General features: G+C 35.5%; 1 protein-coding gene across 3 annotated transcripts in view; it reads right to left on the bottom strand.

Moving 5' to 3' along the window:
* Positions 1–19233, bottom strand: part of SOS1 (SOS Ras/Rac guanine nucleotide exchange factor 1) — a 138155-nt gene that overhangs the window by 20028 nt on the left and 98894 nt on the right. For all 3 annotated transcript variants that reach the window (XM_002924049.4, XM_011230809.3, XM_034659628.1), the window contains 7 exons: positions 13238–13319; positions 12326–12448; positions 11929–12032; positions 10558–10780; positions 9298–9417; positions 3766–3928; positions 3110–3227 (listed from right to left, as the gene is read on the bottom strand). In XM_002924049.4, the coding sequence (XP_002924095.1) occupies positions 3110–3227; positions 3766–3928; positions 9298–9417; positions 10558–10780; positions 11929–12032; positions 12326–12448; positions 13238–13319 (933 nt within the window). The remainder of the gene's footprint in view (positions 1–3109; positions 3228–3765; positions 3929–9297; positions 9418–10557; positions 10781–11928; positions 12033–12325; positions 12449–13237; positions 13320–19233) is intronic.

The raw sequence follows: 19233 nt of genomic DNA, 5'->3' as shown, positions 1-19233 counted from the left end.
GAGCTGAAGGCAGATGCTTAATTGACTGAGCCATCCAGGCGACCCTGAACCTGTACTTTAATAATTAAAAAAAAATGTTTTACCAGGAAGAGAAAATAAATGAACTCAATAGTTTTTCCAAGAATGTAGGTAGGAGGGCAAAAAGTCCTCAGGAAAAAAATAAATAATGATAAAAAGTAATATATGATAGAGAAAACAAGAGAAGAGAGTAATTACGTTTAAGATTTTATCTTTTTGAAGTAAAAAGCAGAGTAAAACAAGTAAAAATAGAAATGGGAAAGACATATTGCAAATAGGAACAATTTTAAAAATAATGTTTTTGTAGATATAACTGACTACTAGTATTTTTAAAATAATGAAATGAGACAAGTGTGTAGCAGAAAACAGAAATAGAAAAAAATTAAGGAAGAAATGAAAATGTTACTAAAAAATTATATCCTACAAAAGATTCCAGGCCCAGATGGTTTTTCTGTTGGCCTATTTCAAAGTTTAAAGGCTAGATCACTTCATGATATTCCAGAATAGAGTTAAATGGAAAGCTACTGAACTCATGTTACAAAGTAAATATAATAACAAAAGCTGATAAATATAGCACAAAGAAAAATCACAGACCAATCCTGCTTATGTAGATGGATATAAAAATCCTAAATAAAATGATAATGAACAGAATTCATGTGTACACTTAAAATATCAATCTACTATAAATAAGGTTTAATATTAGTAAATAGGAAAGTTCAGCATTAGTAAACCTATAATTTTAATTTGCTGAGCAAGAAAAATTATTTTTCCCTCACTAAGATGACAAACTATTATAAAAGTAAATGTATTTGCTAACAAAAACACAGAAGATAACTACAAAAAAACCTTAACATAATAAAAAGCATCTAATCAAGCAAATAGCAGAACTACACCTATTCCCAATGAAACTAAAATTAAAACAGAGCTACTTATTTTTATCATTATTGTTAATCTTTGTTTGGGAAGGTATGACCAATGCTATAAAGCCTAACACAGAAATAAGATCAAAGGAAGAGACATAATCAAATATTTAGAAAATCCAAGGAAATAAAAAATTCTTAGAATTAAGGGTAATTGATTATTAAAAAATGAATACCATTCACAACCAAAAGTACCTAGGAAAATGTGAAGTATCATAAATGTTCTTTCCAAATTAATGGATAGACTGTTCCAACTGTATTTATCACCCTCCCCCATTATAAAGTTGAGACAAAATTGGCAAAGAAAATACTGAAGCGGCATTGAAGAACCAACTTTGTCCTATATGAACACACTATAAAGCAATGTTTCTCAGCCTTGGGCATTACTGACCTTTTGGACTGGATAATTCTTTGTTGTTAGGGGCTGTCCTGTGCATTGTAGGATGTTAGCAACATTCCTGCCTTCTACCCACTAGAAGTCTCTAGCACCTCCCAATTAGAACAACAACAAATGTCTCCAGACATTGCTAAATATTTGTTCCCTGGGGGGCAAAAATTGCTCCTCGTTGAGAATCACAAATTATAAAGTGCCAATCATTAAAAATTGGGGCACTAGTATAAGAAATTAATGGGAAACAATATTTATTAAAGAAAGAGGTACCATATATAAATGGGGATAAAGAAAATTAATAAACCTGGGTCAACAAATAAACAATTTGGTGGAGAAATAAATTTGAAGATTTCATATGATATCTAAAAGAGACTTTGATTAAAGAGTTAAATATAATTTTAAAGGTCGTATCATAAAGCTAGAAGAAAATATGACTGCAATATTAAATTCCTAGACTGGAAGAATTTTCTAAGGTTAGAAACAATAGAAATCATAATGGGAAAGATGGACAGATTATACAATTTAAAAATACTGTATATCAAAGAATAAAAATAAAAAGGTAGATTAATAGAATATCTAGCTTGAGAAATTCCCAGCTAGATATAAATATCTAGATAAAAATAGCTAGATTGGTTATCTAGCTCAAAAAAATATTCTCAAATACAGACAAAAGGTATAAATATGAAGATATTGATTATAACATTATTTAGGAAAGCAAAAAAGCTGGAAACTATGTATCTAATTGTAGAGCAAGAGTTAAACTGACATACCAACTTTATGGAATATTATGTAGCCATTACAAATGACATTATGAAGACTAATAAGACATCACAACATATTTAAGATAGAGTAAGTTAAAGAAGTAAATGATAATGTGTACATGTCATATAATTATGACTATATATAATGCACATAGCAAAAAAGATGAGAAGTAAAGACAGAAGTGGTTGGTTGTAAAGTCTGAACAAAAACTATGGGAAAGTATGATATGTTAATTGAAAAAATATCAGAAGGTAACAATGTTATGTGCAGCATAAAACTTAAAGCTTTATGGAAAATATATAGCTGTAGATGAGGAAAAGGCTAGAAGTAAATATACCACATATTAAAAAACCTAAACCATAACATGTGTGATAGAGATCATTAAGCATTCAGAGGAAGAGTCATCAGAGCATATATACAGAGAAAAGAAACCAGTTGTGAAAGAGATATTGAAGCTACGAAATACAGGAAATCCAATGATGGAACCAGATAGAGGAATCTACGTGAAGGGTGAAGGTTCGGATGGTGCATGCTTCAGTCTTAAAAGGAAGGAAAGGGTACTTTCTTCCTCTGGCGCAGAAGGGCAAGAAAAAAGGGTAAAGCTTTGATGTGCAGAAGGTGTGGGCTCAAAGATGCACGTGCTATGACTTTTAGCTATGTGAAACTGTTTACAAGGAAGAGGATTAGAAATATAGACGGGTATGGCCATACATCTTCTGTAGAGTGTTTGGTTTATAAAATTCAACAAAAAAGATTTCTATGAATATAAAAACACAAATGAGCTTTTATATGATATCAAATGGCTGCCCACGATGGAAATACAAACTGGAATGTAGACATTGCACCCAGTGATCTTCAGAAGTCCTAATAGAGTAAAATTCTACGGTGATTCAGGTGCTAATCATTTACTAGATAAGTATTTTCTGCTGGTATATTACACATATGTATATTCAGTCATTCAATGAAATAAGTGTCTTGTTTTATCCAGAAACACAATAAAAATTCAAGAAATGCTCACCAAAGAAAGGCACACATGGTGGATTAATAGACCTGAGTTTTGCCAAATATTTCTTATAGTGATCTTCACTTAATTCGTGAGCTTCTTCTAAAATTTTCTTTTGGCGACTTGGTATTTGCTACAATTAAAAAAAATAATATTTAGGAAGCATAAGTTTACAAAAGGAATCACAGATTTTGCCCCCAAATGCCAGGCTAAGAGTAGCCCAAACACAACAGTATCAGTTTGCTAAGAATGATAATAACTGTTTCAAAGACACTATCTTCATCGATCCTAGAAGTTAGGGTGTGTGTGAGAGAGAGAGAGAGAGAGAGAGAGAGACAGAGAGAGAGGGAGGGAGGGAGAGGGGGGAGAGAGAGAGAGAGAGAGAGAAATCTAGTTTACCTTGCAATTCTTTACACAGTTACAAGAGCATTTAATTGTATGTTATATACAAATAAAGTGCTGAGAGGTTTTTCATCTTCTAACCTAGGCCAGGACATGTGAATGCATTTTAACGAGAATGCCTAATTTAAAAAAGTGCAACCAATTCAATACAAAATTTAGACTATTCCATCTTTTAAACTGTTACTGAAAAGACATATGAGGCACTTTAAAAATTAAAGAACACGATTATTAAAATCCTGATTCTTCATTTAAAAAACACACAAACCTACCTCAAATGTGTGGTCTAGTCTGTAAACAGGTGAGGAGTTCATAGCACTGACAACCTCAAGGACACCGTTGAAGTTGTTCAGCTCTTGAAAGACTTGTAGAATCTCAATTATTCGACTCACCACAGCTACTCTTTCTTCTAAGTTTTCAGTTTCTACAATACATCTGGGAATCAAAGACAAACAATGAATTAAATGTGTAGTTTTCCCAACAAAGGTATGATTTAAGGAATTTAGTAAATGAAACAATGTAGAGTGGGGGGATGGTTACAGAGCAACTATAGAGAATACATATTCAGAATGATGGGTAAATAGTAAGAGAATGGATGATAAGGCAGTGCCTACAGTCGGAATGCTGCTCTTCACTATTTTTCACATTGAAACAGCAAAACAGTCAATCACTTTCCTACTCTATTAGAATTAACTGATGAGCCTAACATCTTGTTGAATGTATGCTTGGTCTTTGGGATGTGGGTGTGTTCTAGGGGAATTTATTCTGGAACTCAAAAATTCTGTGCTTCCTGTTCATCTAATTGCAAGATTTTAGAGATTAATGTTTTTTTCTTTGACATACAGAAATAATTAGCTACATTTCTAGGAGCAGCTCTAAAAAAGCATTTTTAATTTTACATCAAAGTATTTTACCATAATCAAGAATAAAATTTTTTAAATTACTGAGGAAGATAAAAAAGTCAAAAACATTTTACATTTAAATACCAAGAATCCTTGGAAGGTACGTAAGTTCCAGTAAATAGCTAAAAGGAAGCATACTATGCTCAAAAAGAGAAAACTCCTCAATGAGCATTTACTAATATTTGAGAGAATTCTTTAATTTACCAATCACCCAGACAAGAAAGAGGCATTTTAAACTTGGTTTTTAATAATGTAATATTAAACAACTTATAAATAAATAAATATAATAAAATATAAATATAATAAAAAATAAATATAAATCAATATTAAACATTTTTTAAAATGTAAAGGTGAAAATTATATTATTCTCCAATGAGGGTAACCTGCCACCAAGAAAAAAAACTATGGTAAAACTACCAAAATAAATTTGCCTGTCATCAAATTAAACATAATATGTTTACATGTTTAAAGCAGCTGGATCTCTACAAATATGTCATCTGCTAGCTAACTAGTTAGCTGGACATTTAAAAAGGTACAACTATAACATATTTACATCTTTTATTTAACTATTCAGTTGATATTACCTAGGTAGACAGACTGACATCACCTGTGCAGTTTTTGTAAAAACCAGGTAAGTCTGTGACTTATCCATAGGTGACTCCAATTCTAACGGACACGCAGTGCAGCAAACGAACAAGAACCCCCCCACACTGAAAAGGCCAACACTAGAACCCTGTACACTGTTGGCGGGAATGCAAACTGGTGCAGCTGCTATGGAAAACAGTATGCAGGTTCCTCAAAAAATTAAAAATAGAACTATCACATGATCAATCCACCAATTCCACTTTTGGTTATTTATTCAAAAGTACTGAAGTCAGGGTCTCGAAGAGATATTAGCACTCCATGTTCGTTGCAGGGTTTGTTCACAATAGCCGTGATGTGGAAACAATTCAGATGCCCCTCTACGGATGAATGGATAAAGAAAAGGTGGTATACACACATGACAGAATATTACTCAGGCTTAAAAAAGAAGAAAATCCTACAATATGTGACCACATTGATGAACACCTAAGACGTTATTCTAAGTGAAATAAGGCAGTCACAGAAAGACGAACACTGCATGACTCCACACATACGAGGTATCTAAGATAGTCCAAATTATAGAAGCACAGGACGGTGACTGCCAAGAGCTACGGGAAGCAGAAAATAGGGAGTTGCCAACCAGCATGTACAAAATTTCAGTTACGCAAGATGAATAAATTCTAGAGAGCCACTGTACATTATGCCTATAAATTAAAAATAGTGTATTACACATTGAAAAAAATCTGTTAAGAGGGTACTTCTCATGTTACGTGCTCTTACAACAGCTTAAAAAAAATAAGAAAAAGGAAAAAGTGCAGGAAATGGCCTTCTCTTCAGTCATCGGTTAAAAAAATAAGAAATGAAAATAGTCTGTCTTATTGGTTGTTTCCTCTTTACAGACATAAATTTTAATTATTATGATAGAAAGGTCTTGTCTGCATACTTAAGTATTGTTACTTAATTTGATAATGAAGAAATCAGGAAGCAACATTGAGAGGGCAAATTCTAAAGTTTTACTTTTTTTTTTTTTTTTAAGATTTTTAAATTTTATTTTAGAGACAGCAAGAGAGCAGGAGGGAGGGAGAGGGAGAGAGACTCTTGAGCAGACTTCCTGCTGAGAATGGAGCCGGACGTGGGGCTTGAACTCACAACCCTGAGATCATGACCTGAGCTGAAATCAAGAGTGGGACACTTAAATGACTGGGCCACCCAGGTGCTTCTCAAGTTTTACTTTTTAGAGGTTAAGAGATAATAACATAAAAGAACGCAAGTGACTTGGAATGCTTCTCTTTAGGAATTGCTTTCAAGTCTTTATCCACGTTCTACCTTAGGTTCTAGTCATTCCCTATAATTCTAGTATGATCCGTGGAAACCTCACATCACACTTTTAAATATTAGTCAACTAATCATATTGTATTTACTCAGAAAAAAATATGGCCAATATATAAAATGCCACTCTGTAGCCCCAACTATAAAATTGCATTGAGATTCTGGATTGCCGCTATCACAATGTAAGCAGCTCTGCTTACCCACTCCTCAGTGAAACTGGTGAAAATTATACATATATAAAAAATATAAATGTAATATATATATATATATAACACCCCCTCCACATTTAAAGTCTCTGGAAATGGCCCTGAGAGCAAATGGCAAATGAAGAAACATACATTTAAGAAAATCTGCAAAAAATTCAGTAAGGGAGGCAAGAGTTATGGCATTTGAACCAAACCCGCCCCTCCTTCTTCCAGAGACCCTCTGTCTGTGGAGGGGAAGAGTCTACTCCAAGAATTGCAGCCAGAACTCAGGCCTCCCTCTCCACCTAGCTCCCAGCTCGAGACATTTCTTCTCTGGGGGAACAGGACTTCAGCATTTCTCATCTAGTCCCCAGCTGCCCGGTGGCTGAGGCTAAATTCCTGCTGAGCGCAGCTGAGGAGTGGGGACTCCCTTCTTCTGCCTAACTCCTACATGGAGCATAGGCTCTCCCTAGAATGACAGTTTTTCCCCGGTTCCCGAGGCAGTGGTTCCATGCCAGGAGAGGTGAGCAAAGAGGACCTCGCACACCACCCCCAATCACGCATTTGGCTCCTAGAGGAGGAATGTTCAGAGAGGCCTGCCATCATCCTGAGCCCAAGAGGCCAGGCTCAAACAGCTTCCACTCTCTTGTCACTTACAACCAACTGTGGGAAGTTTGAACCTAAGTGCTCTCAAGAACAATGAAGGAAGGTTGTGGTGAAGACGATAGGGAGATTCATGGATCTAACTGCCTAGACTGTCGGTTGACCAGTTTGCAGGAGAGAACCAGGGAAAAAGAGCTGGAAGGAATCTCCTGGGGTTAGAACAAATGTCAAGAGACCTAAGAAACCATTCCTTAACAGGAGTCACAACTGGATTGGATTAGTTTGTAGAGCAATTTATCCCATTAGGGAAATTGTTAAAAACAGTAGAGCAATCAGCCAGCAGTTAGTGGAGTTTAACAGCTGGGTGTGGTCAAGAAAGTCGCCGAAGAAATCCCTACCTATACTGCTGCCTTCTTGGGGTGACTGTGGACTTACCCAAATCTGTACCTCTCAGAAGAGGAACTTCTCAGCTTAACATCTCAGTGTGGAGGGAGTTGGGGGGATAACTCATTAAAATAATCCAGCTGATCACTAAATAAACAAGCAGTAACCATAACAAACTTGGGGGGGGGGCACCCACAAGTTGCCACAATGTATCACCTAAAATGTCAAGTTTCCAACAAAGAATTAGGAGGCATGGAAAGAAACAAGTACAGTGGTCCCGCCCCATCTGCGGTTTTATTTCCCAGTGTCAGCTGCCCACAGCCAGCCCTGTCCTGCAGATTATCCTCCTCTTGAGGTGCAATAAGAAGGTCATTAGCAGCCTACGGCCACGTCACATTGCCTGGGCATTCACGTCACTTCATCTCACCGTGTAGGCACTTTATCATCTCACGTCATCACAAGAAGGGTGAGTACAGTACAGGAAGATATTTAGAGAGAGAGAGAGACCACATTCACATACTTTTATTATAGTCTATTGTTATAACTGTTCTATGTTATGAGTTATTGTTATTAATCTCTTACTGGGCTTAATTTATAAATTAAACTTTATCACAGGTATGTATGTACAGGAAAAAGACCTAGTATATATAGGGTTCGGTACTACCCATGGTTTCAGGCATCCACTGGGGGCCTTGGAACACATCCTCCACAGATAAGGGGGAACTACTGTATGACCCACTCACGGAAAAAAAAAAAAAAAAGCAGGGAACAGTAACTGCCTGTGAGAAGGACACAGATTTAACAGAAAAAGATTTCAAAGTAGTCATTATGAATATGTTCACAGAACTAAAGGAAAGAAAGCATGATTTTTAAAGTACAGGAAGACAGGATAACAATGTGCAGCACAGAATATCATAAAAGACACAGCAATGATAAAAGGAACCAAATGGAAACTCTGAAATTAAAAAATACAACAGTTAAAATAAATAATTTACTAAAGGGGCTTAATAGTACATTTGAATTGGCACAAGAAATAATTAGTTAACTTGAAGACAGCCCTATTGTTCAAAGATGAAGGCAAAATAAAGATTTTCCCAGATAAACACAGAATCAGTTGCTAGAAAACCCACCATACAAGAAATACTAAAGCAGGTTCTTTGGGCTGACAGTGAGGAACCCCAGATGGTAACACAAATCCACAAAAACAAAAAGCAGCAGTAGCAGTAAATCTGTGAATTTTGAAATCTGTAAATATAGGACACTGTAAGTGCATATTTTTTTCTCACTGCCTAACTGATTTAAAAAGCAACTGTATAAAATAATGTGTATGTGATGAAATGTTGGACCTATAAGATATATGTATGTAATATATTGCCAGTAACTATACAGAGGAGGTGGGTGAGAGCAAAGCTGTAATGGGCTAAGAAAATAATAACAAATGGTAAAGCAACAAGTGTTACAATGTATTATTAGATTTGCATCATCATTATATGTAATACATATTACGATTATACCACAAAAAAGGGAGACAGGGACTGGAGCTCTATGGGAGGAACATTTCCATCTATCCCTGGAATTAAGCTAGTAGAAATCTGAAGTGGATTCTGATAAGACGTAGATGGTAAACCTTAGAGCATTCACTAAACAAAGCCTCAAAAAATCATTAATAAAATAAAAATGCTACATTAGAAAACTATTCACTCAGTGCAAAAGAAAGGAGGGGAGGAACAGAAAAGAACATGAGACATATAAAGATAGAACTGCATTTAAAATCATAATAGCTGACTGCTAGGAAATGTAGAATGTCAGTAATACTTACTTCTCAAACCACAGAGTGAGATTAGTGGTATGCCGGATCATTTTTAGAAGATTAGGAGAATTAATTTCTTTGTCTTCTTTTGTCCACACACTTCCAACTAATTCTGATGGCTGTACAGCTCTAAAATCAAGACATAATTCTACATGATACTTTTCCCTCTAGCATGCTGTTTTAGTAAGTAAATGAGGTAAATAAAACTAAACTCCCATCTAAGCCTTCTTTTTACACCAACAGAAAGGTTTATGAAAACAAGGTATAACAAAAGTTTACAATTAAGGGTATTTTTCTATAGATTAAAAAATATTTTTATGCATGTACCTGTGTATTTATTACTTTATAGTAGCATTTTGCTTTGGGCAACACTGGGATTTTTTTCATAATATCTTTCCCAGCACTTATAAATACTATTTAGTGAATTAGGGTGGCAATGTAATTCCGGGTAGTTCTTTTAAATAATGATATAAAAATCAGTTCATTGAGGATATAGTAATCACTGCAATTCATAAATCTTCTTTTTTTCCTCTAAAGGAGAGCGGAAAACCCTATCAGAGAAAGGTCTTGGGAAATAAAATAGATTCTAACATTAGTTTTTGGGAATAGTGAGGATCTTTAGAGTGGACAGAGATTTATAAATTTAGTTCTCTTTTTTTCATTTAGTTATTAAAAAAATACTCTGCAATTCTGACTTCTAAATAGTCCCCATTTAAATGAGAAATGGACTTTCTGAGACAGTAGTTATGTCAATGTAGAAAAACTAAAAAAGGCTATGACTGGCCATGACTTAAGTTTACAACTACAGGGGCGACAGCTAACTTACTGAGCCCTGACCTTGTTTTGGGCAATGTGCTAATCACTGTATATATATTGACTATTTTCAATTTCACAACAGCCCCAGGAATAGGTACTATTATTAGCCCCATTTTAATCTTGAAGAAGCTAAGGGACAGTGATTAAAGTTAAACAAGAAGGCTAAAGTTGCCCAAGGATACCAAGCCAGCGATTGGTAAAGCCAGGATCTGCTCTTAGCTTTACCAGCTAGGAGTGACTACAGACAGAGAAAAGCTGTAAATCCAGGCAGAGCAGGGGGATGAGGGAGTGAAAGGAGGGGAGGCCTTCTATGCATCAAGGCTTTATTACTGCACACTTCATGTACTAGCTCATTTATGTCTTACAACATTCCTATAAGGCAGAAAACAGTATTTCATTTAAAAAATTAACTCCCTTGAAATGATTTTTCAGCTTGAATGTCAAATTACATACCGATATAGATCTGATTCAAGTAAAGTGAGTTGTCGAGCAATTTCTATTGGGTGTAAGGTGAGCAGGTCAAAAGTCTCTGTGTGCCCAGGCCTGCTTATATGCCACTCAACTGTGGGAGGTGAACTCTGAAATGTAATATTATGACCTGGTCCATTGTCTCTTGCAATTTTTTTCCTTTGGATTATTTTAGTGATGGATTCAACCCATTTTTTCATTGCTTTACCTGAAATACATTACATTTTAAATGACATTTAAATACTTTTCACTCGATACTTTATTCTTTTAAAATATTTTAAAATCAGACAAGTGATAAATATATCTTTGCTATTACAAAGTTCAAATGATCAAAACAAAAAAATGGAAGTTCCCCTTTACCATGCCCCTGTTCCCAATCCCAATCTCATTCTTCGTCACATGGGTAACCAGTGTTAATAGTCTGGTATATATTCTTCCACATTCTTTTGAAATATAATTAGAAAGTAATTTATTCATAGATTTTTCACCTCCACTGTTCTGAACTTCAGTTCAAAATATTATTTTATAATCCTCCATAAAAAAGATGTATCTTGCACATGTAGGATTTATAAGGATAGACTATACACCTTCACTGTTAATTAACATTGCATTTTATAAACCAAACAGTGCCAGAGGATTGATTCCATCATGACAATGTGCGTTTCTGATGTGGCTCTGTTTTGTACTCTGCATGAAAGTGCTCTTATTTAACCCTTTATTTTCTGATTCTCATTTAGAGTGCACTATGGAAATTAGAAACAAGTTTGTCTAGGACATTCTTAGACCTATATGATCATAGAATCTTTAAAACTCAAGGGGAAACTTTGGCATCATTGAGTCTTACTCCATATGTTACTGATGAGGAAACTGGAGTCCACAGAATCAAAGTGGTTTTGCCCAAAGTCATGTATCTGGTGAGTGGCAGTGTTCAGAACAGAACTCTTTTGTTTCTTGGCTCTCAATTCGATCTGCTCTGCAGCCTCTCTGATACATGCTCTGTTCCCCGAACTGGGGCCCAGTCAGTGGCGCTCTGATGGCACACCAGTTCCTAACTGTGCTCTGATATGCATACCTTCACGTAAGTGGAAAAACAGCATAAATCAAGATTTTTTCCTATCCAATTCCAAAATAATCCCTAAGTTGATTTACTAAATGAAAATACTTTGGGTCAACAGGGTGATTATTGAGCAATTTGTAGGTCAAAATGTTGTTTGATGAAAATTTTTGACTTTTTCAAATGGTTGTGCTGCCACTGTTATAAACAACTCTTAACAACACTGAACAATGACATCAGTTGACAGTCACCATATTGGCACTTTTATTACATATAAAACTAAGCACTTAAAAAAACCATACCTCTCACTGTTCCAATAAATTCTTCCATTCGCTGCAAAAGATCTGCATCCCTTTCAAAATCATAGAAGTGGTGCTCTACCCAATGCCGACATACATTTAATACTCTATGGCATTAACACAGAAGAATAACTGAATTACATGGGAACTCAGACATAAGTGTTTACCATGATGAATCGTATAAATTAAAAGAGTAATTCTTTCCAAATTAAATAATTTTATAAGTGGCTTACCACTTTCAAAATTCTATGTTAATGAAGACTTATACAATAATTTCTGATAACTGCTCTTCACTCGTTTTACTTGTTACCTCCTCCTTGCTTGGGCAAGTTCCTTATTTACTTCAACTCTGAAACAAGAGCTCAAGGCAGACTTCCCCAGTTATCTCATTACTGCTTACCGCAGCTGTACAGGCTGTATGTATTCTTTTCTAAACCTTTTTAGTTCTGCACTCAAGGGCTGATCTCCATTCTCTATAGCTATGCGATCAGCTTCTGTTGGCTCAGGCTCTGGAATTTCAAACCTAACATAAAACAGAACAAACTAATGAAAATGCTAGTAATATCAAATTATACAAACAGAAAACGACACACCTTTTCACTAGTCAGCACAATCCAGAGAGCACTGAAAATTACTACAGATATACACACACATCAGTGAAAACAAGTAAGGCTTCTATAATATAAAAGTTAATGATATTTCAATTTTTAAAAAAGAAATTAGTACTTGCCAATATAAAAAAACCCGAGAAAGATAATAAGGGATAAAGAATACATGCAAAGTCTAAAAATACATGTGATTGTAAAGTTATGGGACTAGTGTTCATTTTTGGCTCGTGTAATCACTCTGAATCAGCTACCATAATACTTTTTAAGAGTAATCCTTAAAGAGTTGACTGTTCCTTCGGTAGCTGAAACACTTTCCTTGATTATGGTGTTTGTTCACTGATAAGCTCTATTTTCTTCAACATGTGATGTATTTGAAAAGTTCTGTTTAGAACACCTAAATCATCAAAATTTAAATTTTCAGAACCTAAATTATACATTTTTCTGTAGTTCTTTAACTTGACTAATTCCATATTTGAAATTTCAAGTGCTGGGTTTCCATGTAAAAAAGAATGCTTATTTCTGTACTTTAATAATCAAAACTCAAAGGTTATTATAAAATAAATGGTCACTGAAGAGATGTTACTTCTTTAAAGAGTACTCACGGACTACAATTTAAAGCTCATACAATTTATTTCTGAGAAACATAGAGGATCTTAGCTCAATCTCTTAAAAAAAAAGAATTTAAACATTTTACATTAACAGACCTTTCTATTATAAGACTCAGTAGTTCTTGAGGTTTACAAAAGGATCTGTATGTTGTAAGAAATGTCCGAACAAAATTGGGATCTAAGAAGAAAAAGGAAAATTATCTTATTAAAATCTTTTGATTCAGAATGATTAAAGCTATTATTAACATTTTTAAAAGAGATGAAACAGTCAATTTTAAAATTCCCAAAATGTACTGACCACACAGAATGCTTCGGACTTTATAACAAACTGCTAGCTTGAGTGCTTCCTAAATTAGTGGCAAAACCATTGTTACTAAGATTCTTTATCAACTTATTTCTTGACCTCTGTACCCTCTGACTAGCTGAACTTTAACTCAAGTCCTCATGGGCTGCAGGAATGCAAAGAAAGGCAAAGAGCACGGGGAACAAGCTCCCACCTACTACCTGGATCTCAGAACATCTCCAACTGGTTTCTATCTCCCTCGTGAAGGGAAAGGCCACAGCAATAACCCATTTCTGTTTCTCATATCCAGACTAGTTGATCTAGGATCAGTTATCTAGATTCCTTTAAATCACATTAACAGAGAGTACAACTAGACGTTGGATCTTATAATGCTGCAGATTAACTTCAATACAGTTTCTCAATGATTTTATTCGCTAGAGGTCTTAAAACTGCTAAAAGAAGCTTACCTGTAAGTTATTAAAACTACTAAGTGTGTGAGAATGTGGATTTGGTTCCGTTCACAGCTTAATTCCTTTATTTCAAGTAGTCATGCTAAGAGTTCAATCTAAGAGCAGCAGTCTCCAACCCCTTCCATGAGTGGACCTACTTTTCATTCATATCTCCATGATGCAAATCAGGAGGCTGCCTGAGTGTGATCACTTCCCCAGGCCTGGCCTACTCCAGTCTCTCCTTAATAGTCTTCTCCCAAGTTGTGGAGAAAGGCTGCTGTCATCAGCACAAGAGACCAGGACTGTCATTTTCTGCATAAACAAGGGGAGAGACATCTTCCCACAATGGGGAAAAAAAATCACTCCTTTCTATAACTCCAATTTCATCAAGGTCCACATTTAGTTGTAAGGCATTAAAAAGAAGGAGGGGAGAATTCATTAACTTTTTTATTGGGAGCACCCTTTTCCTATTTTACATTATGGACTGGGTTTAAGCTCTAATTTAACGATGAAGTCATGGAGAGTAGCAAGTACCTTTATTTGTGTTAGGCTTCACAGAGCACAGGGTCTTTTATTAGCATAGGATTTACCAAGAATCAGAGTCAATTTGTGTGGAAAATTTCTACTTAGGCTGATTCTGTCTGATTAAGAACCATGCTAAATTTAGCCTTAACAAAAAATGATATTAAACTCCCTCCCCCAAAGCAAATGTATGGATTTATCATAGAAATCTATTCCTAATCTATTGGTATATGTGGTCATCAAGATAATGAATTGATTTAAATATCAGACAACCTTGAAGTTATAACGCTTTTTTAAGTTAAAGAAAATTCACAGAATAAAAACATACTGGTTTTAAATGCCCCTCTTCTCCTTTGCCTTCCAAGTCTAGTGGGTTACTGATAAAAGTAATTTCAATATATACAATCCTTTAGTAATTTCCTCTCTGTTGGTATCTTATTGTTTGTCTTCAGTTACAGAGTTCCTCAAACGTTAAAGACTAATGTCTCATCCAGAAGAAAAGATTTTAGAACAGAAGGCTGTACAAGATTTTAAAACAGAGATTTATATCGATTTCATCACAATCCTCCCTTTCAAGAATCTACTTCCTGTTCTGCAAATCTATTTGTAAGGTGAGGCTACTCAAAACATCCTATGTCTAGGAAGCAAAAGCAGTGGCCACTGTAGAAATGCTGAGCTGTCCCTGAGGGAGAGCAAGCCCAGACCCTTCCTAGAGAGTGTTCCAAGTATCCCTGAGCTGTATTCTAAATTTAGCCTGGTCCCTCCTTTTTTTAAAGGAACGTTTATTTCAGTCTAAAAGTCTAAAATCAATATTCCCATCCATTTCTCCTCAGATGCCACCTAAGTTAGGCTAAAAAGTTGTGGGATATCAAAGGTACTTTTAAATTGAAAAACAGAATAAAAGCAAGTTCTAAGTGAATTATTCTATTTATTTATTTATTCATTTTGAGAGAGCAAGTGAGAGAGAGGGAGAGAGAGCGAGAGAGCACAAGCCAGGGGGAGGAGCAAAGGGAGAGGGAGACTCCCCACCAAGCAAGGACCCCGACGTGGGGCTCCATCCCAGGACCCCGGGATCATGACCTGAGCTGAAGGTCATGATCTGAGCTGGCTTAACCGACTGAGCCACCCAGGCGCCCCTAAATAATTTTTTGAAGAAAACTGCCTATTTTTAAAGGCAAACTACTTTAAAATGGTCTTTTCATCTTCAACCAAAACATCTGGTCATTTCAGACCTTAGTGACTGATGACAATGCTGGGAAAGTCATGATATGCCTCAGTGCCACGTCAGTCACACGGGGATCATATCGATTCCTGATATCTGTTATGTAACGTTCTCAAAGAGCACTCACAAAATTTATTCCACATGACTTCTGTGAAGTGAGTGGCGCTGATGATGTTTTTCCTTTCTACATATGAGAGAAGGAGCTAAGACTTATCCAAGGTCACACAGTAGAGGGGCAGAGATGGAGCCAGAACCTACATTATGTGATTCTTAATTTTATGCTTTTTTCTACTGTATCACATAACCTCTCTGGATTAAAGGATCCCTTCAGGTTTCCACAGCTGTGACATATAAACACAAAGAACAATTCCATGAGTTATGTAATCATTATAGAAACTTAAATAAATGATTGATTCAGAATGTAGCGGCGAACTGCTAATCCGGTTAGCGGCACTAGAAAGTCACTGAAAAACTAGCAGTCCAACTGTGATTCTGCTCATTCTTGTTAAGCCTTCTCCCAGATCTTAGGAAGCAGCAGCTGTACCTTCCTGTACACTGTATTCAGAAGAGGAGTGTGTGAAGCGGGCAGTGAAATAAACACTCCCACAATCATCACTGTTGAACTAAATTCTAAAGTGACTCAAGTTTAAGTTGTTTTTAGCTTGATCAGAAATAAGAGCAGTCTTGCCAAAAAGAAAAAAACCAGCAGAAGCTAAAAATAAACCAAAAAAATTGGCAAAGGTTTAAGGACTTTCAAAAACTATCCTACAGGCTGCATATATTCCCAGGCTTGTATTGATTTAGACTCCATTTTTAGTCTCAAGTGGTGCAGAACTGCTAATGAATGAAAAGCATTAACATCTGCTTTGAGGACATAACATCTGTATTTGAAATTTTACACAAAAAAGGGTACATAGTCCAGAAGCTCTTTTTATCTCTATTAACTTTCCCCCCTTCAGTGATTCTCACATGTACTATGTCACACTAACCCCTGGAAACCTTTATCTTATGGATGATGTGAAGAACTAAGATAACTGAGTATTTTAAAAATACTCACCAGTAAGTACAGATGGTATAATTTTCTAAGAAAACAATAGCCTTTATCAGGCACTGATAAAGGCTGAGTGTTACCCTGGCTCTGTTGGTTGCGGGGCGGCAGCTATGTACCTGTTATAAAATGAGGTTTCAGAGACAGATGGAAGGCAAACACATAACAATACAAAAGCCAGGCTGCTTTGGTTTTAGAACATAAGCACGAATATTTGCGGAGAACATAAAATTGGCTATTCTGAGAGTCTCTTTCTCTGTTTATCACTTGCTTGTGGATGTAGATTCCACAAACGTCTTTCTCAAATATAACCCCAGGTGAATTTCAAATGAGCAATGATAAAAGCTTCCTAGTGGTACTTCTTCGTTATTATTTCTACCGGATTCTCAAAGCCCTGCACGAAGTTGTCCAACAAGCTCACTAGCCGCTCTGCCTCCTTCCCTCTACACATAATCTCTCCAGACAAATAGCTGCTGACTCTCCCGTCAACTCCCTGGTCCAGGTTATTCCAAACAGGAACTGCAGGGACTTTTTTCTGCTGGTCTTCTAGCTGCCTTGTCTCCTTCACTTGAAAACTATTCTTTAGAAATACTTCACCGCACAGTTCTGCAAAATCTTAGGAACTCAAAGTATACCTACGTTAATGTTCAGAAGACAGTATGTAAAATTTGAGGTGATAATTCAATCCTTTTTTCTTAGGTACCTATTTTGATTGACACTTGACATTTTATTTGGCAAGGACAATGAAAATTTATGAAATATTTGTTACATGGAGTTATTTATGTCAAGAATGCCCCTCCCCCACCACCATAGTGAACTGCTGTTAATCAGGATGTCTGTTCATGTGATAATTTTCCCTTTAATACAGCCATTTAAAAAGCCACAAGAAACAATAAGCTTCTCAACAAGGATTTATAAACAATCACTCTTGAATTCCTTAAAAAAGGAAACAGACGCTATGCTGACGCACAAACACTTAAAAAAAATTATCAGAGAGTTTAAAAATAGAACAGCACTGCCCTATAGATCAAAAATTGTTCAAAAGATTTTTTTTAAAAGTTAAGATACCCAAACTGAACTTATATAGGCCACAAACTCAAAAGAAAGCTAATGCAGGTTTCTGAGGATTTTCTGAGGGCGTAAAATAGCAATAAATGCCTCAAAGAAAACTATCAACTGGCTTAAGTTTTTTCAGTACCATTTTTAGAAAAGAGTTCACCACATATGGGAAACACCTTTTCCCCATATTTCAATATGAAAAGCTTTTATTTGCATATAATATCAGTTCTAAATTTCCCCCACCTCAAGGTCATCTAATTTCTCTTAAAATAAGACTATCAAACCAGACACTCCATTACCAAACACTTCTTTACTCAAGTCTCAAGAATTAATTTGTACTTTATTTCCTTCCTGTAACTCTGAAACAGAAGTAAAATTCCTACTCTCATCTCTTCTTTGCGTAGATTGCTTTGTGCTCTCTTAAGGTAAGGAAAGTCTCATCTTCTTGCCAGATTCAGAATGATCTAACTAGAATAGTGTCCCCTCTCCAGCATTTGAAATGGATTCCAAAGTTCTGATGCAGTTAGCAAATTCGTCTATGTCCAGAAAATACTGGATCTGACAAGCTATATTCCACATAAGACCCTTTTGCAATCTTTTAAGCGACAGTTAAGCATTTTCTAATTTACCTATATTTAACTTTTTCTTCCAGAGAGCTCTCCTTTCCAGAGCGAACACCACCAGCAGACTGGGTTTTGTTAAAAATTAAAATTACGATGCCCAATATCTAACTGTATACTACAACATACGCATTAAAATGGAAGTTTATCTACAGTCAGAGATCATTACCTATTTCAATAGGAGAAAAAAATTACTCTGCTTAAATCTCCATAGTAAACCTGCGTTTGCCCAATAAGGAACAAACCAGTTATATTACTGGCAATTCAAACCAATCAATAAATTCTCATTATTTTTATTATTTGATACATATAATAAAAAATATTATATTTTAATAATGAAAAAAATGTGCCTCACATGAGTCACTGTAACATGGTGAAAAGTACAGTCTATTAAGAATCAAGAAACCTAAGTTTTAGTCCTCATTCTGCAATTAATTAGTATGATTTCTGGAAAATCATATGCCTTGTGTTTTGTGTATTAGTTGAGGGACTGGTCATTTTGTCTAACACTGCAATCTATAGCTCTGTTTCAAAATTATTGTTAAAAACACTTGAGGGATCAAGTTGGCTAAAGCCGCAGTGAAGTCTGAATTAAGTAAGGTTAAACGTTTTTCTTCTGGCTTTTATGACAATTTCTGACCAACCCATAACCTAAAAAATGTCTGTAAGTGGTGCTTAGTGGATATTAAATTTTCTCATATATTACAGCCAATGTCTTTTATAATTCTGTACAACATAATAAAAACGTGCAAGTTAAATTTTAGCCTTTATTTCAGTCCATTTTGCAATGAAGATTCTCCGATAAAAATATCTACGAACCAACCCCCCCCCCACCGCAAAAAGAGCAGACCAATAATTCTAAAAACAAATGGTAACTTGATCTGTTATA

This window comes from Ailuropoda melanoleuca, chromosome 4 (assembly GCF_002007445.2).
Source record: "Ailuropoda melanoleuca isolate Jingjing chromosome 4, ASM200744v2, whole genome shotgun sequence".
NCBI classification, from domain to species: domain Eukaryota; kingdom Metazoa; phylum Chordata; class Mammalia; order Carnivora; family Ursidae; genus Ailuropoda; species Ailuropoda melanoleuca.
This window is presented reverse-complemented; position numbering and strand designations above follow the sequence as displayed.